At 41.7% G+C, this 13936-nt stretch overlaps 1 protein-coding gene across 2 annotated transcripts; it reads left to right on the forward strand.

Moving 5' to 3' along the window:
• Positions 1-294: 294 nt before the first annotated feature.
• Positions 295-4284, forward strand: rpl35a (ribosomal protein L35a). Of its 2 annotated transcripts, none has more exons than XM_071496664.1 (5): positions 295-410; positions 1362-1398; positions 1505-1657; positions 2235-2379; positions 3060-4284. In XM_071496664.1, exons 2-5 carry the CDS (start codon positions 1388-1390, stop codon positions 3090-3092), a joined length of 342 nt encoding a protein of 113 aa, XP_071352765.1. In that variant the 5' UTR covers positions 295-410; positions 1362-1387; the 3' UTR covers positions 3093-4284. The 2 variants fall into 2 exon arrangements, with proteins under 2 accessions (XP_071352765.1, XP_071352766.1); XM_071496665.1 differs by having other exon boundaries at positions 4198-4284.
• Positions 4285-13936: the final 9652 nt, after the last annotated feature.

The raw sequence follows: 13936 nt of genomic DNA on the forward strand, positions 1-13936 counted from the left end.
CTCAGTAAAATGACATCTGATAAGAATATCATTCTCACACATAAATAAATACATTACAGAAAATTAATAAAAGTAATCTATATAGTTTAAAAAGTGCTCACAAACTTTAATCCAAACTAATGGGAAAATGTGTTGGGAATGTTTCTGTCTCTCTTTAAAATAATAATAATAACAATGATCATAATAATGATAATAAGACCAGGTCCAGGATCAAGACCAGATCTAAATAAAACGCGGTCCGGATAAAATGGACTTTAAAAGTGATTTACAGTTCAAACAGAGTCAGATTGTATCAAAATAAAGAGAAATAATACCGTTTCAATCAGGCAGCTCCGCGGACACCTCTGTGTACGATAATTACCCAGCATGCCTGTGGGCCGTCCTTTCCCTCCATCTTCCCCGCAGTGACGGTAAGAGTGCCAACATGTCGGCCCAAACTTCTCATTTATTCTTTAATCTCTGTTTTATTTCGGATCGATCGTCATCGGCGGTGAACGGACACTGTGTCCTCCGGTCACCGGCCGCGTTCTGTCGGTGTGGGGTGAGTGATGGCGGAGATCCGGAGTGGATAGAGCTGGTAGCGGCTAACAGGACGGAGGGTAGTCCGGGTTGAGGAGCTGTCGTTTGGCATGAAGTTCAGTTCACGTTGCAAGCGTTGTAGACTGGATCCCGGGCATTGGTTCAGATAACGGAGGCATGTAAAATTGGTCCTGGTGCCGGTGTAGCCCTGTGCTCCTCCAGTCAGTGTTAGCAGTTAGCATGTTAGCATCACACCGGTGAACGGGTAGGTATCTCAGCTGTGAGTAAGACGGTGGTCTGAACCAGAAGCGGTGACCCGGTGCATGTTACCTGTGCTGTGACATGTATGTGCAGATGGTAAAGAGGTGTAACGGACAGAAATGTCCCCCGTGTGAACCAGAGCCGGTGTAGTTAGAACCTTTAGCACATCTCGTGTTACATGCTCTGCTTGTGGAACCAAAGATCAAAAACACCCGGTGTTTGTTTTCATGCGACGTGATTAATGTGATCATAACCAGAACTGATGATCAATACATCAGACTGATCTGTGAAGTGTTGGAGTCAATGAGGCTGCTCTGTGATGTCACAGGTTGTTACCTGCTGTAAACTCTGTTACCTGCAGAGTGTGGATGTTAAAGTACAGCTCAGGTTGTTTCAGTTGTGATGAGCTCGGTCCTTAAACCACCTGGACTCTGTCAGTGTGAGAACCTGTTGACCTGGTCTGTGGTCTTTGTTGGTGTTTAAACTATGATGAGATCAGAGACCTGGACCAGGATCCTGAATACCTGAAGGTCTCTGAACCAGGTAATGACTTGAAGTTTAAATGTCTTTTTCTTTTACAGGTGAACTCATCTGGAGAAGACTGACGATGCCTGGACGGTAAGACTACATTAACTGATCTCTCACCTGTGGATGTTCATCTCACATCTGAGTGTGTTTGTACATGTACCTGTGACTGACAGCTGCTCTGTCTGTTGTTGCTCAGACTGTGGAGTAAGGCCATTTTCACTGGCTACAAGCGCGGTCTAAGGAACCAGCGCGAGCACACAGCTCTTCTGAAGCTGGAGGGCTGCTACACTAGAGATGAGGTTGACTTCTATCTGGGAAAACGCTGCGCCTATGTGTACAAGGCCAAGAAGTAAGAGTCACCTGCATCACTCAGCGCTCAACTGTGTCAGTGATTATCCTGATGTAACCCTGAGAGCAGGTTCATGTGTGGACGTGATCACTGTACAGTCAGCTGACCTCAGTGTGACAATGTAGACTTCAGTGGTCATGAGGTTGTACCATGTAGTGTCCATGTCATCACTTCCTTCCTGGTTGGTTTCACATTTGAGTCTTTTCAAAATAGAACATTAAATTATAATCAGTTATAACACTTTAATGTGTAGATGTGATCGCTGTAAAAAGAGGACGGAGTCCTAAACCTAGTTCACAGTCCTGAACCTAGTGGTCTGACTACATCAGGACATGAAGACCCCACTAACTCTCTGTACTGTGTGTGTGTGTGTTTGTGTTTGATCAGTGGATGAAGGCTCTGAATGTTTATCATCATCACTGTGACCAGCTGACAGAGGTGTGCACTGTGTTTGAGGCCTCTGGTCTGTTCAGTGTAAATGTGTAGGGCGGGTTCTGTCTGACTCCACCCAGCTGCTGCTCACAGCTTTATAGTTGAAACATACCAGTGTGTGGAGCTGACTGTGTGTTGTCTGTAGGAACACAGTGACACCGGGCGGTAAACCCAACAAAACCAGAGTGATCTGGGGGAAGGTGACCCGCGCTCACGGAAACAGTGGCATGGTCCGAGCCAAGTTCAGCAGCAACCTGCCAGCTAAAGCCATCGGACACCGAATCAGAGTGGTGAGTCTCTCTCACACTCACACACACACACACTTACTTCCATTTTAATATGAACTACCATCCACACTAACACATAAACACATCACATGACTGTCCGCGCATGCATGTGCCAGATGAGCTGCAGACAGTACCACAGACAGAGAACAGTGAACACAGCTACAGAGTTGAAAACATTAAAGGTCTCATATCTCACGCTTCTGTGTTTTATCTGAAGTGTTGATATCTGTCAGAAGATATATTTGTGGTTTTAAGAACCAAAAACCATCTCTGTAGTTTTACATCTCTTCTCTCAGGCTTCTCTCTGGAGCTCTAGTGACAACAGGTCAGGGAGCCAATCAAAAGAGAGGCTCTGACCCTCTGCCTTGTTGTGAAATCACATAGTTCGAGAAATCCTAACGGCTGGTTTTTAGGCTCAGTTTCTGAATACAGGCTGTGTGCATTTCTCTGTGGACTGAGGCTTTGATACTTTCACAGTATTAATATAGAACCTAGACCCGCTTTATAATCAAAAACACATGGACATTTACCTTTAGACTGTATTGATCTCTAAAAACCTTTAGACTCTATGGACCTTGAAATTGACAACAGCTGTAAAGACACCAAGTTCAGTAACAGTCGGGCTGAAGAGTCGTGGATGGAGATAGTCTGGTCACATGTTTATAAAGGACCCCATTTTTCAGGTGACGCTTTGCTCCATAACACCAGAGTCCTGAACCATAGAGCAGGTTCAACAAATCTGGTTTAACTGAACCTAATATTGACCTGATCACCTGGACTATGAAGCTGGTTATCACCTCGTTCAAGTAACTCTGGTTCACCTGTCCAGGTACACGCTCCTTCAAGTGAGAGGAAGAGTTTTTAATTATGAACATCATCAGAACCATGAATAAAGTATTAATGTGATCTGAGTAGAAACTGAGACCCGAAGGTGAGTTCAGTCATGATGTCATCGGGTGAAATTCAAAAACATGATCACATGACCAGAATAAACCAGTAGAAACAATGTATGGATTAAAGTCAGACTGAGGATAAACTGTAAATAAGATGAATCATCAGGTTTCTGATGTTGTGAACATGAAGATCAGACAATTAAAGTGACGTCAGACTGTTTGTGAAGAGAAGTAGTAGATGTGTGATGAGGTCAGTGAGACTGAAATGTTCATTTCTAATAATGAGATATTGATCAGTGTGTGGATCAATGATCTGATCAAAGACATCAGGTTTAGTTTTTATTTCCAGTTCTTTTCAGTCTCATGTTATTCTGAGCTGCAGTGATGAAGAGGAGAGTCACAGCTTCATCACTGTCAGGAGTCTGTGGATTAATAAATCAGTTCAGAGGAAGCTTTAATAGTTCTGATATAGTTATTTAGTGATAAACTCTCCTGTTTGTTATAGAAGCTCTGTTTTAAAACCAGAGAGGACACATGGAAAGACTCCAACAGCAGAACATCCTCTGATCTATATAAACATCTACTGATCTATATTATTAGACTTTATTCTCAACTCTTTTGTCCCTGTCAGGATCCTGTAGACATGGTGACTCAGGTTTTACAGTGACCTGATTGATCACTAGTTTGGCTGTTGACAGGTTAGGAGTTCAGCATCTGTTACCATGGTGATTTACCCCGGTAACAAGGGAACCACCGTCATAGTTAAACCTGAAGTTACCTCAGTGACCTCAGACACTGGTTCAGTCCAGGACTCTGGACTCTAACACTGAAAGTGTCTCCTGCTCTGGGATCAGATACTGAAACACATTAGAGATTAAATGTTGTGCTTTTATTATGACAGTTGATGATTTGACTTCCTGTGTTGCAGATGCTGTATCCCTCTCGAGTGTGAGGAGCCATCATCTCTGATGTGATGTTGTTTGTACAGAAACAATAAAGACCAGGTCCAAATCTGCTGCACTGTTGTCATTCACACATTACATCATCATGATGTCATCATGTGACACTATCATGTGAGTTCATGTTTAGTGTGAGGGAGGGCTCAGAGTAACGGTACAGGTGCCACACAGCACTGCAGTACAGACAGTAAAGGTTCCTGTTCTGTGTTCCATCAGATGATCGTTCCTCATGTTGAACATTCTCACTCTGGATCAATCATCTGATTATTTCCTCCAATGATCGATTGATGATTAAATTAATATTGAATTAGCAGGTCAGACTGAGGTCAGTGAAGTTAGTGACAGAGACTCAGACTGATGTGCTCACAGTCTGTATTTAGATACCGGAGCAGGTTTGGAGTAGATGTGGTCTCAGGTCTTCAGAACCTGTAGTCGGATCTAAGACTGATTCAAGTCTCATGAGGATCTGGAGCCACGAGATCTGGACCAGATCAGTGTTAAGTTCCACTGATGGATGAACATGGTTCTGTAGAAGCTTCAGGCCTGAAGATGTTCACCTGTACCTGTCAGGTGAGTGTGCTGCAGTCACAGTTCAGGGTCTCAGGTCATGCTCGGGTTTGTCTAAAGGTCTGGACCTGTATCCACAAATCATTTTCTCTTCCCCTCAGAATTCTCCTGAGTCCCCCGAAGGTTTTAAGATCAGACTGAGACTCTGTTGCTATGGTGATGTCTGTTCTCATGTTGCTGACAGATTGGTGAAAATGCATGAGCAAAATCCTGCAGTGACAAAGAAATGAACTGATCCAGATTCACTAATTACAGATTATTATTCTATTAAAGTTGTGGATTCTCATCAGTCTGATCAAGTCTGTGGTGAGCTGGAGAATTTCATTTACAATAAAAACTTAAATTCACTCACTGGAAAAATAACTAAATCTCGCTGACCCTCACTGAGGCTGTGATCCACCAGTTGTACATGTGGTGATCTGGCTGTGGGGGGAGGTGTGTGATACCCACTGTCCCTCACAATGAGAGACATGATGAACATGATCCTGTCAAACAGCTGCCTCAGGCCCCTCCCACTAAATTCATGCTCATGTGTAGATCCACTTTACAACGTTTACAACTGGTGCACCATCAACACCACCTCAGAACCTTCAGGACCAACACAACCTGTGTTAAATGGTTCCATCTCTGGCTCCAATCACACTTGGTCAACCTGATGAAGCTGCTTAATTTCTCTGGAGCTGCTGAACATCTGAAGGGAAACGCATGAACTGTCCTGTGAGTGGGGTCTACAAAGAACATTTACTGTTGGGTGAACAGATCGTTTCACAGACAGTGTTGTGAGGGGACCACAGTCCTTTATGATTCTCTGGGATCTGGTCTCAGTGCGTGAGGATCTTCACCACTATTTCTGACTCCTCAAGTTCTATTTTTAGCTCCAAGTGTGTTTGAATTAGTCTGAGTCAGAGACATGAGGAGTCATGACAATCAGGACTGACAGGACCAGTATTTTTAGGAGTTTGTCCTGAATCAGACAGTGACAAGAGACTTTTATTCTGAAGAGGTTTTGTGAATACAAGGTCTGATGTATTTCACTGAAGCCTAGGTTACACTGTGATGTTCATGTTCTCTGCTGCTGCACGTTCTCTGTCATGATGAATTCACATCATAAATAATTGTTAAGTAGACCTGAAGTCCAGACCCAGATGGATTAACTGGTTTTGTGAAACCAGTTCTAAGTGGTTTTAGAGTGCTGGGGTGAAGCTGCAGAGGAAACAGGTGAACTGTCCCTTCAAATCAGTGCAGCTGTTCAACCTTCAGCTGTGTGTGTGTGTGTGTGTGTGTGAGACACCAACCAACAGCAGGGGCAGCACAGCATGCTGGGAGACAAAGGCATAGATTGAACCCTGAGCAGACTTTCAGGCACATCATTAGAGATCATTATCTCTCATAGAAGGCCATGTTTGTTTGTCAGTTTGTCAGCAGGGTTACACCAGCAGTCCTGAACCAGGATCTGGTGCAGTTACTGTGAACCTGGTCTGTGTCTCTGAGAGCTCCTCTAGTTTCTAAGTGGATCCAGATCAGCAGGGTCTAGACATGTAAATGATACATACACACTAAAACTATGTGCAGCTCATCTCCTCATGAATCAGTATCTATGAACAGACTAATGATGTGATCACCTGATGATTCCTCTGATCAGGTGGTCACCTGATCATCAGGTGAAAATAAAGAAGACAGAATTTAACATCAAACTCAACAACTTTGCTGAGCTTCATTCATTATCATCATTCTCAGATTTAAACAGTGATTAACAGAAATAACTGTGTTTGTGTTCTCATTGTGTAACATCATATCCTCATTATTTATTGTTAGTCGTTGTGTGAACTGTTTGTATTTGAATCTTAACTGATCACAGTCTGAGCCTGCCTGGACCTGCTGAAGACTCCAGTCCTGACAGATGAAGGTCAGAGTCAAACAGGACTTTACAGTTATTGATGTAAAGTTCACTGATCAGCTCCTGTTTGTGATCCACCAACAATCGGTCCAGTTGTATGTGTTTGTTGTCATTCTTTTCTGTGTCTGATAACTTGTGGCTCAGACAGTGTTGTGTTTTTGCAGACTGATGATGAAGGAGAGTCTTCATCCTTTATGGTTCACAGTGAGAGTGGAAATGAGGCTTGTGATCTGAGTCCAGTTTCTCACTGAGTGAGATTAATAAACAGAATCATGTGACCCAGCACGACTTTATACAGTGATGGAGGACGATTATGATGCTTCAGGTGCAGTTTGTCTTCACCTGAGTCCTGGACTGAATCCCAGTCCTGGACTTACATCAGTGACCTCAGACACTGGTTAACTTCAGGTTTAACTATGACGGTGTTTCACTTGTTACTGGAGTAAAGCACCATGGGAATTGATGCTGAACTCCTAACCTGTCAACAGCCAAACTACTGACCAATTGGATACCTGAAAAAACTGAGTCATCATGTCTACAGGATCCTGACAGGGACAAAAGAGTTGAGAATAAAGTCTAATAATATAGATCAGTAGATGTTTGTATAGATCAGAGGATGTTCTGCTGTTGGAGTCTTTCCATGTGTCCTCCCTGGCGTGTTGTGACCTGCGGCGTCTCCGACAACTTCAGCGCACCTACTCCCGCACCAAGCCGGCAAATACGGTGAGCATTTCTCACATGATTGGGCGCTGGTTCGTTTGTTGAGACTGTTGTGTGTTTGCTGTCAGATCACACCGTAAAGAATCGTGTGTGTGTGTGTGCCATGATGTGTTGATGTGTGGAGTGATGCTCCGTTCTAAATTGGGTTTTATTGCGTTGTGAACAACGCAACAGGGGGGAGTATAACAGAGAAGATAGAGAATAAAAGTTGAACTAAAAAGAAAGGAAGAAGAATAAAAGTTGAAGTAAAAAAAGTGAAGAAAATAAGAAGTTGAAGTAAAAAGTGTAGAATAGCCTAATTAGTAACGATAAGGTGAGCTAAACAACACCATGCGAGATTAATGAAGATTGGGCCCTCGGCTTCTTAACGGTAAGACATGTGTATATTAGTCACTGCGTGAAAGTTGGCTTTGAGGAATAGTCGGATTTGGTTAAAAGAAAAAGAGGCAAGTAACAACCCTGGGCCCAGGGGAAATTGGAAAGATGAAAAAAGAGACAAGGTAAAGAGAAAAAGAAAATAAAGAAGACAAGAGGAAAAAGTAAAGAGACAATAGAGGAATAGAGAGAAATGAGAAAATAAGAGTAAAGAATAAAAGAGAAATAAAGGAAAAGAGAAAATAAGAGTTAAAGAAAGAAGCCGCAGATTTGGACAAAATCTTTTGGGAGGCGGTTTTAGACGGGCCTAAAATCCTGGAACATCACTAGGTGAATTTCGGGTCAGTTCTAGGAACTGGAAGTGTAGAATGGAAAATTCATATGTAAGTTCCCACTCGAACACTAGTTGACGAACAGTGTCTGAAGCAGCCTCTCACTGAATATCTACACCTCATAAGGTATCATAAATTTAGAAAGAATAAAGAGAGAAAAGAAGCGGTGAAAAGCATGCTATAGGAAAAGTATGAATGAGTCGACTTTAGGATCGAATGCTGCTTGTGTTTTTTGGATGATGCTAAATGTGCTGTGTGTTTTTACTTTGTGAGTTTGTTTTGTGCCATTGTTTGTTGGACGATTGGTCTCTGCCTGTGTGTCCGTGTGTGTGTGGAGGCTGTCTCAGCTGTGTTCCAGCTGTGTGTGAAAGGCTGCGGAATGGGTTGGTTAATGTGGTTTATGTTAATGTGATAGATTTCATATTGAATAGGCATATATAGGTTGTGGTTGAGAACAGGAGACTTAGTCATTTATAAGGAAAGATATTTTGTGTTAAAATATATAAGCCTCAAACAAGAGGACTTTATATATGTGACTAAAACTTATGAGCCTTTGAGGGGGACTTTGATAAGATCTATGAGCCTCTTTCGAGGCGACGTTTTCGATCTGTAAGAACGTGTGAGCCCCAAAAAGGACGTATATGATTTTGAAGAGAACTGGAGAGATCAGTGAGGATGTTTGTGTGCATAAGCACTAAACTAAAATTTCTAAATTGCTAATGTATTGTATGAAATCATAACTTGGTGTTTATTAATAGTTGTAGTTTAAAAGAGGAAAACATCTGGTGTAGATAAAAATAACCTAAGTGTTGGCACATAATGTGTGTCACTTGTTTGGATCGGTGTGGAAAAACCAAGGGTTTAAGAAAACGGATGGTTCTCCAATACAGCATCACGCTCAGATAATGAAACTGTTGCATGCTATGATGAAGCCTAAAGAAATAGCAATAGCTAAATGCGCAGCACATAGAGTGGATGTGTCAAAGGTCACACAAGGGAATAAAGCGGCTGATGAAGCTGCAAAAGCAGTCACAGGAGCAGACAAATTGGGTAAAGTTCTTCTGGTAACTCATGAAGTGAATTTGGAAGATAAAATTACACTTAGGGATGTGATTTCAATGCAGGAAGCTGCTCCTGCAATGGATAAAAAGTTGTGGCTAGACCGAGGTGCCACCCAAGATTCTATTGGTCTTTGGAGAAATTATGAGGGGCTGATAGTAGCACCTCCAGACCTGTTAGGTCTGATGATTCAGGAAGCGCATGGGTTAGCTCATGTTGCAAGGGAGGAAGTTAGGAGAAAGATTACAAAGGAGGTCATAAGCAGGTGGGGACTTCCAGATAGGATATCCTCAGACAATGGGAAGGAGTTTGTGGATAAAACAGTGAAATTGATTTTGCAAAAACTGGGAATTAAACAGTGTCTTGGAGCAGTCTATCATCCGCAAAGTCGAGGGATTTGTGAAAAAATGAATGGTGTTCTGAAAAATCGCATTGTTAAAATCTGCCAATACACGGGTCTAAATTGGATAACGGCACTTCCGCTGGCGCTAATGGTATGTTGCTCGAGTAAGCTGCGTGATTTGCATATGACACCTCATGAGTTGGTCACGGGAAGACGGATGCCAACGCCTTGTTTGCTTACAAGTGGAAAGGGTCCAAGCCTGGCCCTTTTGGAAGATGAAATGCAAGCGTACGTTACATATATGGCTACTCTGCATAAAAGAATATCCACATATGTTTCTGACAGGCAAAGACAAGAGGAGGTGCAGGAGAGGCTCAATGAGCAAAAGAGGAGCACAGTGCAACCTGGAGACAAGGTGTTCATGAAGGTGTTTAGAAGGAAGTGGTATAACGAACGCTGTGAAGGACCATTTGAAGTTGTTCGCAGTACTGGAACTGCGGTCCAAGTTAAAGGGTCTCCAACGTGGTATCCTTTATCGCATTGTGTCAAAGCGCCATGAGACGAGGTGCCACGCTCACAGAGCCGAGATGTTGAAGGCCCAAGAGAGGCAGAAGAAAATGTGGAAGAACATGCAGAAGAAGAAGAGATGCATGGAGATCTCCAGAGTCAAAATCCAGAAGAGGAGACTATCCGTGTTGGGGACAATACTGATGATCCTGTGCACATTTCTGATGATGCCAGAGATGACTCTGCAGTCAATGGGCAGGAAAGAAGATTTGGTGACATTGATTTCCAATATGTCCCAGAAACAGCAGAGCCTATTTCAGTGGAGTGCAAAGCGTCGAAGGTTACAAAGGGCTGTGACTCCGCTGCAGGGGAATCCAGAGATTCAGTTAGATGAAGGAGTCCAAGACCAGTTTGGAAAAGGGTCAGACCAAAACGTTATGAGAACTAGGGTTGAAGTGACCTTAGAGATGTTAGTTCAGCTCATATGCCAGTGTACGGGAGAAAATAGTGGTGAAGGGAAATTTAGAGTCCAGTGGGAAGATAGCCATGGTAGGGTTCTAGATCTGTCAGGGACGTCACCATTAGGAAAGTATGTGTTGCTTAATGACAAGAGAAGACTGAAGATTGAAGGAGATTGTAGTCTTTATGTACGTAGGCCTCAGCAGGAAGATCAAGGTGATTATAGGTGTTCTTTTTATGATTCACAGTTTGAGAGTGAAGGATCAGAGATAGGATTCAGAGCTAGTATAGTGACTCTAGTGGTCATAGATGAAAGTAAGAGTACAGAGCTCCAAGATGATGAGGAAATAAGAGAACTGACAATGATGACATCAACTCTCCGGCTGAAAGCTGAAAAAATGGAATGGAATCTACTCTTGCATCGCTGAAAGTTATGGAAGATATAAATGCGTCGCATTTAACTACAGTGGCGGCTCAGATGATTTCTATGACGCCAACTCCTTTGAAGACTGTGATTAGAGCTAAGTTAGGAAGAGGTGTTCACCTTCCTTGTCGATGTGGAAGATGGAATGTTGATGGTAACAATCCTCCTAAATGGGAAAATAGTCGTGGTGAAGAAGTGTTCAGGATCTGAAGTTGACATTATGCCTCTCGATCAAAGGAAGTATCTTTTGTACAATGATATGAAGTGGTTGAAAATTAGGGGTGATTGTTCACTTGTCTTGCGTAATGTTACATGGGAGGACCAAGGGGAGTACACATGTACTTACTTAGAGCCAGAGTTTAAATTTGTTCCATTTCGAAATTATTGGATAGAGGGTTATATAACTCGTAAGGTGATACTTATGATAAAAAGATTTGAGTCCTATTGGAGTTTTTACGGTTGCTAAAGGGATTCAGGAACGATTCACCACAGTAACTACTCCAAGGGTGAGTAGTGCACAGATGAAGGCTACTACTCTAGCTACAACTTTGAAGGGGATGAATGCTACAACAGTGACGGTGACAACTTCTACTTTTGTTACATCTGGAAATTTTACAAGTGAGGTTGTGACAAGAGCAACCTTTACTAATAAAACAGTGACGATGTCTTTGATGTCTACAAAATTAATAAATGTGACACAGACACCTGATATGACATGTTTGAAATTTAAGGAGTTAGTAAATGTAACTCAGAAGCCTATGTTAAAGATAGAGCCTAGTGTGAATAGTAGTAATGAGATTTTGGAAACTAGAGAACAAATGGGGGAAGATAAGTTTTTTGACTTCGACTGGACACCAGAAGACATGACTAACCATTACCATGCATTACAGAAGAGAGAAACTAAGTGGAAGGCATATGGATTTGATTCCTCGGTGTTACAAATCGTAGAACCATGGGCAGGTAGGAACTTATGGTTCCAACAGGTGACTGATTCCGTAAGATCGGTTAGGAAAATGAACTGTCCATGTTTGGTGAAAATTCCATCACCAGGCACATGGCCTTCAATTTTAGAGACGGTACCAGAACCACTAACTATTGTATGTCAATCTTATGCACTATCGTGGTTGTTGTATCAGCAGCAATCAGCAAAAGATACAGCGATGGCTTTGTCGGTGCATCTGTTTAGACCTAGACATAATTGTTCTTGGTTGAGGGAGCTACCATATGTGAATGTACTTAATCAGTATGAAAATATGATAACAGCGGTTCCTGATGCAATGGAAGTGAAATCTATGAGGGCTAAAGACTGTTTTTGTTCAAACGATACTCATAATGGGCCTGGGATGTTTATGGGAATATCAGACTGTAACACGTATATGAAAGATTTGGGTAAGCGTAAACATAAGGCTAGTGATGACTTGTATGAAGGGACCTTTTATGTACCACATCACAAACAGAGTAGAACTTTGATGGTGCAGAACCAAATGTTGCCTGGAAACGTGACTATAGGGAATTTCAAGGATATTTGGGGGTTTTGTGGTGATAAGGCATACATATTTCTACTGTATGGGTGGACAGGATGCTGTTATATGGCAACGCTGAAACTCCCATATGAGGTTTTTGCTGTCTGAGAGGAAAAGTACCTGATGAGGTCCAATCTAATGCTATTTCTGGAAGTAGAAAGAAAAGGGAACTGGCACATTTATTTCTGTTATTATTTTATTTTTAGTAGTTTCTTACTATAGAGTGGTGTGATTAAAGGGGGAAATGGAAAAGGTGATTTATAACTAGGAATAATGTGAAAGTATGATATAGTGAATTTCACATCTACTTATAAGGTGTTAATCTACATTTGATGTTTCAATTTGCATCTGTTGTTTTTGCAAAGATACTGTTTGGTGTTTTCTTTTCTTTCCTCCTAGAACGATATTGGGGGAAGACCACTGTCAGGGTGGTTGGCTGTTCAGGGATCCCAACGTTCTGAAAGGATTCAGACATTCAAACATGGACAAAAAAAAAAGGACTGGCCAGATTTAAAACACCATCGACACTATACTGAGAGTCGATGCTGCTGAGGAACTGCGGTGTGATGCATTTATCTGTCTTCTCTTACATATATTTTTTAATATTGGATTTTGTTCTATTATATTGTAATCTGTGATAGTGCTAGAGGACGTTTATATAGTAGTGATAATCTTAGCCAAACTATTATGTCTTGCTTAGTTTTTGAAGTTTCTTTATTACATGGGTAATACTTAAATTTTATAACATTTTCTTTGTTTTAATTGTTTGGAGAATGATGTTTTCTGCTATTGAGTAAAAACACTGGGATCTCAGATGTTTCTTTTTTTTTGGGGATGCTTAGGGATATTGATGCTAGGCAGGGAAAGGTCCATTGGAAGGTGCGATGGGTCGACCAGCCTGAATTTGGACATTGTTTTGATTTTATTTTCTGAGGTTTCCATACGTATTTACTTAAGTCATATCCCTACACACATTGTCAAAATTCCTCCTTTTTAATTGGTTTGGAGTACTATATGTGGCCGTCTAAGGCAGAGGGGCCGTGAGAGAATTTTCCTGTCTAGATTGTTTGTTTGATGGACATTTAAGGACAGATAGCTGCCTGACAGGTTTTTCACTCTTGCACTCCATAAAGTTGCTGTATTGCTAAGGTTATGCTGGAGGAGGAACTGTTATACTTGTTATAACTACAAGCATGTATGAGTTATTCTTTTATTTTTCGAGACTCTGCGTAGTCTTGAAGGGGGGAAGTTCTATATGTTATGTGAATTTATGGGTTTGTTATGTTTAGCTAGGTGTCCCCTGGTGAAAAAGATTGTGCTTGATTTGATGCTGGACTTCTTTGTAATAAACCTCTTTATATACAAGCAAGACAGTGTCGAGTTTTCTTCATCATCATCACATCATCGCTGTTTAAGAAACAACAGAACTGAACACAGATTCTTTAACTGGAAATAAAAACTAAACCTCTAATTTTTTGATCAGATCATTGATCCACACACTG

Source organism: Trachinotus anak, unplaced genomic scaffold (genome assembly GCF_046630095.1).
Source record: "Trachinotus anak isolate AG129_WGS33_773 ecotype Australia unplaced genomic scaffold, CSIRO_AGI_Tana_v1 ptg000014l, whole genome shotgun sequence".
NCBI lineage: Eukaryota > Metazoa > Chordata > Actinopteri > Carangiformes > Carangidae > Trachinotus > Trachinotus anak.

What these genes read in the sequence shown, in the direction of transcription:
- rpl35a (XM_071496664.1), top strand. An exon ending in TATGTGTACAAGGCCAAGAA is followed by an intron (nt 1,658 to 2,234) that starts GTAAGAGTCACC and finishes TGTTGTCTGTAG; the next exon opens with GAACACAGTGACACCGGGCG. An exon ending in TCGGACACCGAATCAGAGTG is followed by an intron (nt 2,380 to 3,059) that starts GTGAGTCTCTCT and finishes CCCATTTTTCAG; the next exon opens with GTGACGCTTTGCTCCATAAC.